This window comes from Choloepus didactylus, chromosome 2 (assembly GCF_015220235.1).
Source record: "Choloepus didactylus isolate mChoDid1 chromosome 2, mChoDid1.pri, whole genome shotgun sequence".
In the NCBI taxonomy this organism is placed as follows: Eukaryota; Metazoa; Chordata; class Mammalia; order Pilosa; family Megalonychidae; genus Choloepus; species Choloepus didactylus.
The window spans coordinates 92,311,587-92,328,781 of NC_051308.1; the positions used below are offsets into that span (position 1 = coordinate 92,311,587).

At 36.4% G+C, this 17,195-nt stretch overlaps 1 protein-coding gene across 10 annotated transcripts in view; it reads right to left on the reverse strand.

Annotated features, from left to right (window-relative positions):
- DNM3 (dynamin 3) overlaps positions 1-17,195 on the reverse strand; it is a 615,582-nt gene that overhangs the window by 347,282 nt on the left and 251,105 nt on the right. For all 10 annotated transcript variants that reach the window (XM_037825339.1, XM_037825338.1, XM_037825336.1 and 7 more), the window contains exon 12: positions 12,237-12,307. In XM_037825339.1, coding sequence (XP_037681267.1) covers positions 12,237-12,307 — 71 coding nt within the window. The remainder of the gene's footprint in view (positions 1-12,236; positions 12,308-17,195) is intronic.

Sequence of the window (17,195 nt, forward strand, 5' to 3'; positions counted from 1 at the left end):
GGTAGTGTCTATTATTATTCTCATTTTCTAGAAGGGGAGATTGAATCACAGAAAAGCTAAATGACTTCCCAAAGTCACTCAGCTGAGAAATGGTGGCACCATTTTCTGACTCAATATCCCAAACTCTGTGATATTACCCAATTCCACTGCTTTAAATTCGACTATATTCTGACAAATCTCATAGTGTACCTCCAGCTTGAACTCTAAACTCATACGTGGTTTTGAAAATTCAACATCTGCACTTGGTATCTGATGGGCACCTCAAACATAATCAAAACTGAACTTCTGATATTCTCCCTAAAACCTGCTCCACCCTAAGGTTGCCATTCCTAATTGGTGGCAATTCCATACTTGCAAATGCCTTGACCCCACTTTCTCTCATACCCCACATCCCATCATCAACAAATGCACCTTGTTTAATGTATTTAAAATTCAATCATCTTTCAACCACTTCCACTGCTACCACCTTGATCTTAGCCACCTACATCTTTTACCTGGATTATTTCAATCACTTCCTCTCTGGTTTCTCCTTCCATACTTGTCCCACTAACATCTATTCTCAACAAAGAACCCAGAGAAATCTTTTCAAAAGGAGGATCATGTCACTCTTCTGCTCAAAACCTTCCAAATCTCTGAACTGTCATTCCACTCAGACTAAAAGCCAACGTCCTCACACTGGTCTGCAAGGCCCTACTTAACTTACCCCAACTTTCCATTTCTTTTACTCAACTCCTCCTACTCTCCTGCTGTCACTGGAGATGTCCAGCCACAGTCACTTCCTGCTCTTTTTTGAACCCCCCCCCCCCCCCAAGCACACTCCCATCTTAGGACCTTTACACTAGTTGTTTCCTTTGCCTAGAATACTATTCTCCCAAATATCTCCTTGGCTTTCTGCATCACCTTCTTCAAGTCTTTTCAGTGAGGACCCTAATCACCCTATTAAAAATTGCCTCCATTCCTTCCTCCAGCACTCCCACTGTAACCAAGAAGTTAGATTTAAGGGATGATTATGATTGCTGAATCTTTATACACATATTCCTTTTTTTTTTTTGGTATATTAGAGTAGACAGAGGGAAATAACTGAAATCTCTGAACTATAATCCAGCTGCCATGATCTCTGATAATGATTATATAGCCTTTATCTTGTGCACTTGTGATTGTAAAAACCTTGTGACTAACCTTCACTTGTACCCATTTCATCTGGTTTTTCGACTTTGGAGTCCTGTGATCACTAAAGACAGCCCCTCATGTTTATTAATGAAGAGTCTTCAGTCAGCCCAGAACAACCCACCCCGAGTTCAAAGTTGTATTGAGAACTGAAACTGGATCTAACCAAATGGGCCTGCCTGACACGTGTAGTAGGTTGGACTTTAACCTACAGGTCACCTATACCTTATTATAATACTAAAAATCATGCCCATCATCATTTTAAGGCTATTTTCTTACATACATTCTGTGACTAAGCATATAATCAATCTGCACATGCTCAGTAATTAGATCACCTCTAATTATACCATCTAGAGCCACTGGGCTCATTATCCTAAAACCTGCCCATCTTTTAATACTATAAAACTATCAGAATTGTGGTAGTTTGGGGAGACAGATTTTTTTTGCAATAAACTCTCTCTTTGAAACCCCAGTGTCTCAGGAATTGGTCACTTGAGAGCAACAGGTAAAAATCTCCTTTATGCTACTCTATTCTTCTCTATGGCTTTTTTTTTTTTTTTTTTTTTTTTACCTTCAAACATACTATACAGTTTACTTATTCATCATATTTGTTCTCTGTCTCCCTCCACTAGAATGGAAGCTCCCTGTGGGCAAGGGGTTTTGTCTGCTTTATTCATGGCTATATCCCCAGTGCTTAGAAAGTATCTGTCACATAGTTGGCTCCAATAAATATCTGTGGAATGGAAAATCCAATGAGGTTGGTGCCATTATTGTTCCCATATTACACATGAACCCAGAGGAGTTAAGAACTAGATATGACCTTGCTAATTTAATCCCAGAGCCCACATGTTTAGACACTACATTTTCAGTTTCTCAAAAGAATGAAGGCTTCCTTTTGGTTGATCCATGAATAAACATCCAAAATATAGCAAGAGTTCGAATTCCTCTCCATGTTTGTAAGAGAGATTATATCAATACAATAAAACACAATTCATTTTGGTTATTCTGGGAAGACAGGCAATATCCAATCCTCTAACTGTTCTTTAATGGTTTATAGAATCTGTTTTTGAAATCAATTAAACAGTGCAACATAGAAAAAAATAAATTTAAAACATCAGTCAGCTGTTTAAAATGATGGCATGTAATGATTCAGCAGCCTGTTAGAAACCAATACCACATTTAGAACAGTTGTTCAAAATAGCAATCTTTATAATCTCCCATGATGTATTTAAGCCACCTCACTCAATCTCAAACTCATGAAAAACTATATACCACATTCAATAAAGTTGGGGAAGGGAGGGGGCTGGCAAAAGGTCAAACTGTACTTGGTTGCTAAAGATAATTTTATGTACCTTTGTGTTTTTCAATTTTCTAATTCACTAATTTCAACACCTTTCTTCCTTCTTCATTTGCTATTTTTCTAGTTTTAAGCTTGATTCTTAATTCCCTTAATCACTATAAAATTTATCTCCCTTCAACCATTTGTCTATATAACCTAAATCCACACTATTCAGGTTTCTTGCAGGTCAGGTTGTGAAAGAGGTGACATTTGCGTCTGTCTGTGGCCAGGGATCCAATGCACCTTCTCCATCATCTGGCTGCCCACAATGCCCCACTGCACTGACTGTCTCAAGTACTACTTTTCTTGGTGCTTTGAATTTTTCCCATACTTTCTTTTTCCATTAAATGTCACTTTTCCAGGGTCCTCCAGGCTTTCTTCTCTTCTAGAAATGAATGGGAAAACTACTATTATAAGGTTATCATGCCTTCTTCATAGGTTACAGTTATTTCTACAGTTATTTGTTCTTTAAGGAGAAGCACCATATATGTTTTATAATGTTTGTTTTGTAAGGAAAAATGTCTGAAAGCATTGACTAATTTGATAACTTCAAAACTATGATAGTCCAAGAGGTGTGTACTTTGGAATAAGAAAACTATTGAAGACCCTCAAATCCTGTGTAAGTCCTCTTAAAATTACACATAAAGGAAAAGACACTGGACATAAAGTAAAAGGTACAAAGACTGTGATGACTCCTTAAAGCACCTTAGGCAAAGAGTTTGATCTAGATGATCTCAGTTTCTCAACTGTAAAGTGTGTATGAGTGTATGTCAGTGTGTAAGAGAGAGAGAAAGAGAAACAGAGAGAAAGAAAGAATGGGTAAGGGATGGCCAAAATGAAATATTAATATTAAAGTAAACACTGAATTACCTTTACTTTCCATCTAAAAAATAATCTTTCTGCAGCAACTGGCCCCATAAATCCAAAGATACAGTTATTATTGATATATTTAAGAACTTTAAGTTACTTCATAAATAACATAATAAAAAATAACCTGCCTAGCCACTGTGGAAAAGTTTGTTTCTCAGAAATTTAAATATAGAATTACCATATGTCCCAGAAATCCCTTTCCTACATATATACTCCAAAGAATTGAAGGCATAGACGCTAACAGATACTTACACCCCAATGATCACAGCAGCATTATTCACAATTGCCAGATGATGGAAGCAACTCAAGTGTCCATCAACAGATGAATGGATAAACAAAAGTGGTAGATGCATACAATGGAATATTATTCAGCCATAAAAAGAAGTGAGGTCCTGATACATGCAACAACATGGATGAATCTTGAAAACATCATGTTGAGTTAAACAAGCCAGAAACAAAAGGACAATTTTCCTATGATCTCACTAATATGAAATAATTAGAACAAGCAAATTCATAGAGTCAGAAACTAGAATACAGTTCACTGGGAGCCAGAGTGGGGGGTAGGGATGGGAAATTAATGAGTAATTGCTACAGAGTTTCTGTTTGAGGTAACAGAAAAATTTTGGTAACGGATGTTGTTGATGGTTAGCACAATATTGTGAAAGGCATTAACACCGCTAAATTATATATATATGAATGTGGTTAAAAGGGGAAATTTTAGGTTGTATATATGTTACTAGAAAAAAATTTTTAAAAATCTGAAGGACTGTATAACACAGTGAACCCTACTGTAAATTATGGACTAGAGTTAATAGTATAATTACAACAATATTGTTCCATCCATATAACAAAAGTACCACACTAATACAAAGTGTTAATAACAGGGAAAACTATGGGGTAGAAGAGTTTATGGGGACTCTATTTTCTACATGACTTTTCTGTAACTTACAACTTCAACAAAAATTTTAAAAAATATATATATAAAAAATACTGAAAAAATTAGCTGCCTGGTTAGAAAACATCTTCTACTTCAAGTTTTCTTCTGCTATGGTAATTGAACTAAAAGTATTTCAAAATGCTTAAGAATATGTTCATGGGAAAACATGTAAGGATTTGAAATTAACTTGAGCTCTTTGAGATATTCTCGGTCATAGGAACTGTTGGGGATTGAATCATGTCACCCATAAAAGATACATTCAAGTCTTAATCCTCATTTCTGTGGGTGTGAGATCATCTGTAAATAGGACCTTTGAAGACACTGTTATTAAGGTGTGGATTCATTTGTCAATAGGATCTTTGAGGATCCTATTTAAATAAGGCCAAATTGAATCAGAGCAGCCTTAATTCACATGATTGGAGTCCTTATGAGGCAGAGGAAATCCAGATGTAGTTAAGTCAGTAGAAACCAGCAGTCAGAGAAGGCCACAAGAGGAGATCAAGGATACATATCACCTTGTGAAGAGGCAAAAATGCATGCCAAAGAAACCCAAGGATTGCAGCAAGCCAGCACTAGAACAATACAGATTCTGAGAGAAACCATGATCTGTTGTGACCTTGATTTTGTACTTCTAGCCTCCAAACCATGAGACAATAAATCCCTGTTCCTTAAGCCAACTCATTGCAGGGTATTAAAAACTGTCTTAATTTTCCAAGGCTGCTATGACAGGTACTTGTACTTAACTAGTTATCTCTGTAATTATAAAATGTACTTAAGTGTAATCTTTTAATTTGGCCTAAGTAGAAATGTTTAGCACCAACTATCTGCAAGGAACTCTGTGAAAGATATAAACATGAATAAGGAAGTCTATGATTTAGTTAGTACAGGTGATGAGATATATATACCCCCCCCCCAAAAATAATAACAAAGAAAGAATAAGCTCTCTTAGAATATGTGAAGACATAATAGCAAAAAAAAAAAAAAAAAAAAAGTGCTTCTTTTTCAAATGAGGGATATAATTATCCTATATCTTCTTATTATCTATGTGTGTATTTTTGTTGTTAATTGTAGAAGTCCCAATTACATATACATCGCTATGGAAAGCTTTATGAGGACACTGGAACACATAGAATCCAATTCCTACTTCCAGACATAATGATTTTAAAAGTATACAACAAGAGATTAAAATTTTTGTAAAAATAAGAGCATTTTAGAAGACACTCAAAGAACAAAACCCATAATTTTATCCTTTAGCTCAAATTATTGTTTTGCAAATTCCCTTCTATCCTCATCCACATACATGCACAATAAGAGATTCAAATAAGTGTGTAACAAAGATGTATGTGATCATTGATCAAATAAATCCTTCACACAATAATTGCTCTGATAGTTTTGAGACAAGAAAGATCACTTCAGTTTGATGTAATCTGAGATTTTTTCCAGAAACTTTGAAAGAAAGGTAAAATTTTAATAGAGTAAGACACCAACTGCATTCCAAGTGAATAGACTTGGATTAGCAAACTGAGGAGATAGAAAGATGAGGTATACAGGGAAGTTGTTAAAAGCCAAACTATCAAGGCAAAATTATATAATCATAGGCTCAGATTTAGAAATTACCTTAAAAACCATCCAGTACAATAATAATATGTTGGGGTCAATCATGGAGAAATGGCCATTACATTGGAAGAAACAAAAAGTATTAAAAGTTTCTGAGCTAGCAAATGGCATGATCAAAGCAGTGTTTTAGTAAAAATTACCTCCCTGAAATAGGCAGTCTTGACTCTGATGCTGGAAAGACTGACGGAAACCAGCCAGCTACCCTCTCTCTGACTACTGGAGTCCTATATAGCCTTTAAAGTCCAGTCAAGTACCACTTTGGGATTAAACCTTCTTAGAAGCCTCCAGATATCTCTCCTTTCCACGATCTCTCAAAATCCTTGGTCTGTGCCTGTTTTATGTAAACAGGATTATGTTATAGTCACATATCTAACTCCCCTCCAAAACTACCTACTTGTTGATGGCCAAAGGTGTGTTGTATTAATCTTAGTATCTCTACCTCTCTCACCACTGACATTACCTATCACAGCACTTTTGATAGTTTCTCAAGATATTATTGATGGAATTGTATTTTGATGCTAAGGTTGTTTATAACTGGACTATCAATGTTTATATATAACAGGAAATTTAAATAGTTAGAAGAAGCATTTTGTAGGCTGAGGCAAGGGTATGGGATATTTAGGGATCCCAAAAGTAGCCAGGCTGGCTAGAGCATACAGCTGGGGAGTCAGGCAGACAGGAATAGTAACAATGGAAGAAGCCAAAGAAAGAGGCAGGAGACAGATTCTACAAGACATTAGAAACATGCTAGTGAAATTAGACTTCATTCGGAAGGTAACAGGGAATCCCAAGAAGAATCAGAAAGAAAATTGACAGGAGTTAGGGATACTGTTCAAGCAACCCAGCAAGAGAGAAGTAACTTTAAGAGCAGCAGTGGTGATGCAAGAAATAGACAAATTCAAAATTATTAAGGGGGTAGAATCAAAACTTGGTAAAGATGTAGGGTGATACGGGTGAGGGGAATGAGGAGTAAAGAATTAACCTTCCCTCTCCCCCACAGGTTTATGATTTGAGCAACTGGGAGTTGCTATCACCAGAGAATAGGAACAAAGGAAGAAGTGTAAATTATGGAAGCAGATGATGAGTTTAATTTGGGGCATTTTGGGCTGTGGCTCCTCTAAGATATACAAGTAGAGAGGTTCAGTAGGCAGTTCATATAATACACAGCCCAGAAATAGTTATGGAATGGAGATCTAAATTTAGAGTCATCAGATAAAGTTTTTAACTGAGTCACTGGACTGGGTGAGATCAGTTAGGAATAGTGCAGTGAGTGAAAAAAGAAGAGGGTCTGGGGAAGAAACTGATTTAAAAAAACCAATTCTTAAGACATGATCAGAGGATAAAGAGCTCAAAAAGAAATCTGAGAAGGAGTGACTGGAGAGAAAAGAGGAAACAAAGATAGAGTGAGGATTATTGAACAGATATCTTCAACAAGGAGGAGCTGATGGTGTCAAATGAAGGACTCAAAATCATCCACTGAATTTCATCCTGGTCAAAAACAGTTTCAACAGAGTGGTGCAGTAGAAACAAGACTGCAGTGAACCAAAAATGAAAAAGAGAAGAAAGAAGAAGTATAAACTCTAGTTACTGAAACAGGAGTCAAATCCATCAAGGAAATGGAGAGCCCCTAGAAGATGCAGATTCCTGGGCAAATTTCAGGGTGTGCCTCTACCCATGACTATGCTTCTTTTGTATAGAAGACAGAGAATTAAAAGAAACTCGAGCAGTAACCATGATGGAGAAAATACTACCTAAATGGCAACAAACAGAATAAGAAGTGTGGCTGTGGGAAGAAAAAGGTCCATCCCTTATATTTCAGTGACAGGGCATTTAAAGAATTAGCTGTATGTACCTGAGCCCCAGCTCTTTAAAAATGTTCTTTTGTTTTACCCCAAAAAAGATTATGACACTTCCTGAGAATCCCAAGGTTACAACTTATCACATGTAGGCCTCTCAATCCAATCAGATCAAAATCAAAGGGGAAAAAAAAAAAAAAAACTACATATTATCCCAAAAAAAGCCCTACAGAACTTGGGGGTCCAAAAAAGAAATATGACTCATACCCTAAGATTCATTGTAAGAGTGAAGATAAAGTTCAAAAAACATATTTAAATATAAAAGAGGAAAATAAGAGCTCACTTATTTTTAATATGGTGGTTGGAACATTGGCATTCATAACTTACTTAAATAGGTGGCACTAATGATGTCTTTTCAAGTTGTTTCTACCTGGTACAATCCCAAAAAGCAACCAAGTATTTATTCCTAAATTTGCATATGATTCAAAAGAAGGAACTTTTTATACTCTAACACTAAGTTTTGATTCCACAAGAAAGAAAACATTCTCTTAAAAGAATAGAACTGGAAACACTATTATACTAGGATACAATTAAATATTAGGAAAAAATAAAAGAAGAACATAAAGGGAAAGACCAAGGATTGGTCTGGAATTTGGTGCCAAGGTTCACATATACTGTCTTTAGTAAAATGGCAACAGAGGCATTCCAGAGGATCAGGAAAGAGATACAATGAATTCTACAACCCATAGAATTTTCATGGTGCTCATATAACAAGAAATCTGAAATCTGCCACTGTATCATTTCAACTGTGAGAAAACAGGTGTTGAGACCTACTCAGCAAATTGAAAAACAAACCGACCTTGGTCTGCTGCATGTGGCACAGAGATATTACTTTAACAGTCCATATCTGCAGCCCATCTTTCTCTTAAACCTCTGGACAGTAAATCTTAGGAACTCAGAAGGCAAATTGTGGTCATGGAACAAATGGAGAAGGCACAAGAATTTACAAGTTCACTTCCCAAGGCATTCAGCTAACAAGCTAGCCTATCTGTTCAAACAGCAGGATTGCTGAGAACAAATGGAAGTGAGTGAAGGAACAATTGGGCCAGCCCATATTTTCTTAAATAATAAAAACTAGTTATATTGTGTTAAAAAATAGAATTTAGGGTTCCTTTCAATAGAGCATGACAAATTAAGACCCTTAAGTCATGAGGAAAGTTGAAGTTTTCTTCTGAAGTACTGGATTTTAGGTTCATAAACTATATATATTTTAAAAATCAAGCTTTTAAAAACAGGAAATTCCAAAGCAAGCCTAGAGCAATGCTTACTTGGCCACATTACACATGGTACATAGTTTATAGCCCATGTTTAATAAATAACTGGGAGATAAAAAGAAAAAAAAGTCTGAGAGTATTCAACATGGAAGAATAAATTCTATAGCAGAAAGAATTTTGAAATGTCTTGAACACCACACTGAAACTTAATATTCCATTACCCTAATTTTAGTAATTTGTTTTCCTTTTTTTAGAGGACAGAAAGTCCTATCAGTTGGAAAAAAAATCACATGTATAAAATGCTATGTACATCACGCTCCTATAAATCAGAGAGGCAGTCTCCTCTTTTTTGGCAAATCTCTAAACATTTCCTGGAAAAAAAAATGCTTAGTTTCCTCAAATCCAGACTTTAATTTTCTATCTTTGGGACTTAAAAATACTTACATAATTGTCTTCAAATATTGCTTGACTTTTCTTCCTTGATGGAAACAGCATTCCTGCCAACTTTAAAATTTACAGCTACAACCATATTTTTTTAATTTTAAAAAGTACAAAAAAATACCACAACCTCGCAAAGTGATTTTGAAATGAACATTTCTTCATCTTCATAATTATCTCATGTCACACTGAAATGTACTTCAAATGAGTATACAAATGGAAAGAAAATTTACCCCTGAATTTCAGCCAAAAATCTTACATTTGGAGATAAAGATATTAGCAACTAAAAAAATATTCCAATGGCAAGCAACTTCAGTCATTATAAATCCCATTAAAAGTAAAATGGTATATCTAGTAATCAAAATTCTGTGTGTGTATATGCATGTATGTATGTATGGGGGGGGTGGGGAGAAAGGAAGGGAAGAAGAGAGGAGAGAGAGACACTTCCACTTTTACAGACTACACCAGTTTTCAAAGCATTTTTCACCTAACTTCATTAATTTGATCCTCTGACAATCCTGGAAAAGTATACAAGACAAGGATTATTATTCCATTTTATAGATCAGTAAACTGAGATACATAAAGCCTAAGTGACTTGCCAAAACCCAAAGCTAATAAGTGGCAAAACCTGGGAAAATAACCCAGAATGCTGGTTATTTTCCAGTCCTTTAAAAGAAGGCTTGAGTGTACAGCTTAAATTAGTTGCTGGATTTGCCTGATACTTCTTTTTTTTATCCCCAACATCATAGAGGTTCATAGTCTATCTTACTGCTGGAAAAATGGGAGTGGCTCTACGCCTTTGAAAACCTAGAAATCAATATAATAAGGTAGTCCAACAACTTCTGAGGTAGAAAAAAAATGAAACGTACTGGGGAAGAATTAAACTTTGGATCATCTATCTTAAAAAAAAACAAAAGGGTAATCTAGGAAAGAATGTTTCAAGAAGAGTGTAGAGGTGAAAAATTGTAGCACTGGTTACATAATGTGTTCAAAACGTGAATCTTCCCAAACTGATTGACTTTTTCTACATTTTCTCCTTGAATCAGAATATCACAAGGCAGCATTGCAATATCCATTTAATTTTTAAGTTATCATGCCAAGTTTACATTTACATGTGCTACCTTTTCATAGGAAGTGAACTAACATTTGTAATCTATAAAAATTAACACTAAAGGCAACACTTTGGTTACTTCAAATGACTGAAGGATTCGTTTGTTTTTTAAACTTCTCAAAAGATGCAAGTGAGGTACATGGAGGAATGTGTCTGTTTATGTTTTTACATGTGTTTCTCTACACCTTCCAATTATTAAGCAAGCTCCTAATAGGCAAAAACATTTTTTTTTCCTTTTTTGCCCCTATAACAACTATAACAGAGGTTAGCCTGGGTTAAATGGAGTTAACTGGCTGTGGGGACGCCAGACAGAAATTCTCAGATCCACCTTTCAGGCCTAGGGACAAACAGGCATGCTGGAGTCTAGGTTTCTTTCCGTTGATGATTTTGCAGAAGAAAATGTGCAAGGGAAATGGTGAGAGTCATAGGGGCTAGAAGAGAGAGGTGACAGGTCTGTGTGAAATGCCTGTGTTGTAACTACATATGAGGAAATTGGAGTGGGCAGTGCAGCTAGAAAAAATGACTAGAAAAAGCAATATATTTATCACTGTCTTAAAACAAGTTTACACATGTCACAGACAGAAAACATTTGAGAACAACTTATCTACCACATATCAGCAACAGCCAATAGATGCAAAATATTTGTAGATTATTGGTTACGCTACCACAACTGTATCTAAGTGCGGAATGAGGCAATTTTCTAATGGATAATTGGGTCTATTCTCCCTGAAACATGCCTATAAATTTCTCAGGTCACTGTTTATTTAGATCATATGATCTACATATCTGTTTCTTCTAAGTCAGGATGTAATTAAATAAATTAGTTTTAGATTTTGTTGTATATTTTATTTGTCCCTGGCCTTGATTATACAGTTCAAGTAAAAGTACATAGGTGCTATCTTATATTTCACATAGATTTTATATAAAAATATTCAATAAAAATATTTTATATTTTAAATAAAATAGGCTATATTTTGTATACTTGAAGTTGGAACCTCTTATATGCCAAAAATATATTTCAGAGTCAGGATTCTTTAAAAGCAAACAAAAACTGGTGAAAGGCAGGTAAAAGTAGTGAATTCAGGGTCCTGAAAATACCACACAATGAATAACCCTGAATAACTAAGAATAATTTCTACATGACAACATTTGTGAAGAATAGCAATATATTGACAAGTATACGTGAAGTATAAATGGTTTTAGGAAAGAGAATGCTCATCTCAAAAAGTACATCAAAGTTCACACTGGACGGTTAAAAAAAAAAAAATAGGACTCTATATTCTGATTTAGGGAATTGGAAAAGAGTTTGTATCCTGTGAATTGCACTTGATATTTCAAATTTATGTGAGAAACTGTTCCCAAACAAAGTTAAAATGTGCCTCTGTTACTGCTTATCTTTGGAAGTTCAAGTACAAATTGCAGATCATCATCCAAAAACAATGACTATCTAAGACACCCACGATTTCACATCCTCCATGATAAAAGAGCCAACCACTTTATGGAGAGAACAATAAACTCCCCTGCCTCTTGGCCATGAGTCTTATACATCACAAGCAGGTAGATTCAGAGTAATCTTGACACAGACTACAGTCTTAAAAGGTGGCAGGGTTGAAGTAGAAATTCACAACGTGTTTTCTAGACCTAACAAGCATGAGGAATGCATGTGACAATCAAGTGTTTCACGTACTTTGCAAAGCCAATGAAGTCCTCGTGGTTGGTGTTGATGTAGGAGACTTGGATGTCAATCAACAGCAGCACCTATAAATTAAAGAGAAGCATTGCAGTAAAGACCCATCTTAAAAATTCTCATACCTTAAATTATTTATCTTCATTTAATTTTAAAAGGATACTTTGATTAGAATGAAAGTTGCATCACTTTTTTCATTTGAAAGTCTTAATATTTTTACTCCAAATTTAGAAATTAAAAATTGACATGAAAAGTAAGTCTGAGTACTACACGAAGACAATGGCACTGCAGTTTATAGGCACATACTATCGCCTAACTTAACAGAATTTAGAACTATACTTTTGCTCTAAAATGTAGGCATAATGTTCAAAAGAAGGGCAAGCATATATAAGATGTTTGGCAGAAAAGCCAGTGAGGGCTGCTCAGAGGTTGTTGCTCCTAGAGAAGCCAGATATTAGCCACAGATTAGCAATATCATTTCTTTTATTTCCTCTCAATCCTCTTTTCTCTCTTAAAGCTCCCTCTAGGAAAGCAGGAAAAGTATCTCATCAACCAAGTCAAATAGGTAATACACAAACAAGTAGAAAGCCTCCTTGAGAGCAATAGGTTTCATCATCAAATCAGAGGGATCGTCTCTGCTTATTCTATGTAAATTAGCACTTTTGTAATCTCTTTCCAGTCCTCTTACCCTGCTTTATTTTTCCTTGTAACACTTACCAGTAGCAGACATAGTATGTTTTTACATATAAGGTATTACGGGTCTCATCTGTTGTATCCACTGCTGTATCACCATTGCCTAGAACAGTGCCTGGTATATTATGTGCATTCAATCAAAATTTGCAAAGGAATGAATTGAAGCATGTTCCAGGCAACACAAAATACTCTAATCATAAAATACTTACAAACACTAAGTCAAAATTGGAACGTCCCTCACTGAAAATATTTTTCAATGGGGAGGCAAGGAGCCTGAGAGTGAATAAGAGGGAATGGAGCAACAATAAATAGTTTAAAAAAAAGGGGGGGGGGTTATTCCAGAAATATTCAAAACTGTGTTCCCCTCTCTTTTGTTCTCCCAACTAGGTCATCTCTTTCTAGGTTGCTGAGACTTCTTGATGGGGAAAAATACTTAAGAATCTCTGCCTCAATACCTCCAGAGCTCTTTGCTTTGACTTTGCAGCATAAAAATAGTCACATGGCCATCAGAAGTTCATTCAACAAATATTTACTGCCTGTTTACATTGAATGTAACACGAGTGCATCAGAGTCTTCATGACAACAGCTTCATAAAAATTTTCAATATGATGCTATCCAGTGGGTAAAGCCTCAGGAAAGCCTTCCTGATCCTACTCCCCACCCTCACCTAAGACCATGTTGGATCATATTATTACTCTCATATAGTCTATGTATCATAATTACATTTTATATTGTTATATATTGTGTTGTCCCATTATACCCTATACTTTTTCATTTGCAGTATTTACCACAAACATCATTCATCATTCATATAATTTTTGTTTGATGTTTCCCTGCAAAACTGTTAAGCTCCAGGAAAACAGGGATTAGGTTTTTCACGTTCAGCATTTAATCCACAGAACCTAGCATGATGCACATAGTAAGTGCCCAATAAATGTTTGTAACTGTAAATTTTATAATTATCTATCAGCCTTGAAGTACGGTTTGCTTTAAATGGAGCAATTTATTCTCATATAATTAGCATGTGGCCACTTATTTATGGTACCCATTGCTATGGGCTCTGAGGCTTTGCTCTTGTTAATCTCAACTGGTCGGTCACCTGACCAATCCTGCTATAAGTCACAAGGGGACCTGACCAAAACATCAAATGGATCACTCCAAATCCACCCCCACTACCAAAAATAAAGTCAGGGTACAGGGTGTATTGGGTCAAAAACATTATATTTGTATGAGAAAGTTTCATATTATCAGATACAGTCTTCTGTTTCATTTCTTAATAAAGGCTGAAGAGTTAGGAGGAATGATTATTGTTAGATTTATTAGATTATCTGTAGTATTGCATCTACTCTCTCAACAACAAAGCCAGATTCTGTTGAATGTTACACTCCCAAATGCATTTGGTCAGGAGTTTGCACTGATAAACTGTAATACTTAAGCACAAATACAGTGTTGCCACCATAAGGAGCAAAATATCTACATAATTCTCAGCATTGCCTAACATTGTCATGAATATCTTGGATCTTCACATGCATTAATTTGGACTGCGGTATAGGAAAAAAGTAGGGGAAAAAAAAGCTATGGCTGTTCTCATTCATATTCCTGGAAACTGGGAGTCTGTGTTCACCCTAGGAAAAGAGCCAGGTCGCATGTGGGGGATGAAAAGGCAAATAGTACATTTTTTTCTCAGTTTTTCACTTTCTCAGAGTTTCTCACTGTCTTTTTCCACCCACAGTTATTGAATATTTAGTTGAAGAAAACAAAAAGCTATCCCTGGTAGCAGTAATCAACCACAGTGTCTACCACTTCAACATACAATTACATGTATGGAAGGATCTAGAATAATTTCTGACACACATTGATGTTCATAAAACCTTTGGTTAAAGAAAGAAAGCTCATGGACAGGCGGATGGTTTTTCCATATTTTTAACTTTTAAGATTTCCCCCCACAAAGCTTCAGAGTAGAGGTTGGTAATTGTTTTATTTAAAGGGGAAAAAAAAAAAGACAACTGCAAGAACACCTCAAAGCAGTTCTGGTGCAAGGGCTGAGGAAATGGGTTACTCTCTGTTCAGCTACTTCAAAAGTACCATGTGGCCCAAGGCAGCACAGAGTTCAGAAATCAAATGTAAGAGTCTATCCAAACGGACATGTTCACATTATGAAAAGCATGCATGCTTTTACTGTGCCACACAGATCCTTATCAGAGTCGGTTAACTGCCAGACCAGTCCCATGAAATTGCCACTTTGGAAGAAGATGCCCACCCCATCCCTGACCTCCCACTTGGGGAATGTATTAATAGCTACATCAGAGTTGCAAACGGAAGACAGCTTCCCTTGAAATCAGTAAAGACAATTCTTTCTCATATCTACTAGGTGCCATGGTTCTTTGGAAGCCATGGGAATACAATAAAATAACTAACCTTAATTAAGAACTAAAAGTTGTACTTGGATTATTTCATTTCATCCTCAAAACATCTATGTGTTAACACCATTATTATTCTACTTTAAGATGAAGAAATTGAAGTGTAAAGATGCTGAGTAAATTGTCTGAGGTTGTACAGAAATTAAATGATAGAGCTTGGATTCAAACCCGTATCTCACAACTTTAACCACAAGGCTAAGTCCGAGTATGTCATTTTATTAAAATAAAAACTCTGAAATATGAATTTAACAATTGATTTGTATTTGATCACAAAGACAGTTAAAATAATAATGATACTAATTTTCCTCAAAATTTTTTTTACATAGGAGCTGTTCTAGTTTGCTAATGCTGCGGGAATGCAAAACACCAGAAATGGATTGGCTTTTATAAAAGGGGGTTTATTTGGTTACATAGTTACATCTTAAGGCCATAAAGCGTCCAAGATAACACATCAACAATCGGGTACCTTCACTGGAGGATGGCCAATGGCATCCGGAAAACCTGTTAGCTGGGAAGGCACGTGACTGGCATCTGCTCCAAGTTCTGGTTTCAAAATGGCTTTCTCCCAGGATGTTCCTCTCTAGGCCACAGTTCCTGTTCAAAATGTCACTCTCAGTTGCTCTTGGGGCATTTGCCCTCTCTTAGCTTCCCCGGAGCAGGAGTCTGCTTTCAACGGCCATCTTCAAACTGTCTCTCATCTGCAGCTTCTCTCTCAGATCCTGTGCATTCTTCAAAGTGTCCCTCTTGGCTGTAGCAAGCTCGCTCCTCCTGTCTGAGCTTATATACTGCTCCAGTGAACTAATCAAGGCCCATGCTGAATGGGTGGGGCCACACCTCCATGGAAATTATCCAATCAGAATTATCACCTACAGTTGGGTGGGGCACATTTCCATGGAAACAACCTAATCCAAACGTTTCAACTTAATCCCCACTAATATGTCTGCCCCACAAGACTGCATCAAAGAGTATGGCTTTTTCTGGGGGACATAATACATTCAAATGGCACAGGAGCCTTGAGAGTTAAGTAGGACAAATTGTCATTCGAATTTTATAGAATAAAGACACAAAATTAAAATGGTTAATTTATTTGTTTAAGGTCAGGAATTCAGCTGGTACTAGAACTATAGTCTTCGTGGTCCGGCAGCGGCCATGGCATTAGACACATGGGGAAACCTCTGGCCTGGAGGCTGTCCATCTGGCTCCAGGCTTGATGTCACTGGCTCATGAGTAAATACTGATTCAATTGTCTCCACAAAGTTACAACGCCTATTTTCTCCATTTTTTTGGCTGTTGTGGCTATCCAGGAGTGTGAAGTTTAGAAAACAAGCAAAATCTGTGAATAATCAGAAATTAACTTCCAAAGAACAATAATAGAACTATTAACAATGATCCCACAGCTCAAGCAGAGAACAGGCTGTTACTAGAAATGCTCATATATTTCCCAACCTGCTGTGCCTCCATCCCTCTGTCTCTTCACCTTCTCACTCCACACGCCTCTCTCCAGCACACACACTCTGTGTCTGCTGTGCTTGTGTCTCTCCCTGTGCTTTGTGTCTATCCAGCTCTTTTCTTTTGTCTTCTTCCTTTTCCCCACTTCTCCCTCCCTCCCTTTTCAACTCACCTGATAATCACAAAATCTTGGAATATTAACTTATAGGTGATCTCAGAGACATACAGACCAACAGCCCAAAGTTGCACATGAGAAAACAACAGTCCAGAGAAATGATTTGCCCAAGAACATGCTGTTATTTTGTGGGAGAACACATGGCGTAAGTCCAGTGTTTTCTCCACAGTGTCATACTTGCAGCTGTGCCATGGAATTTAAGAGTATTTGAAAAATTCTGTA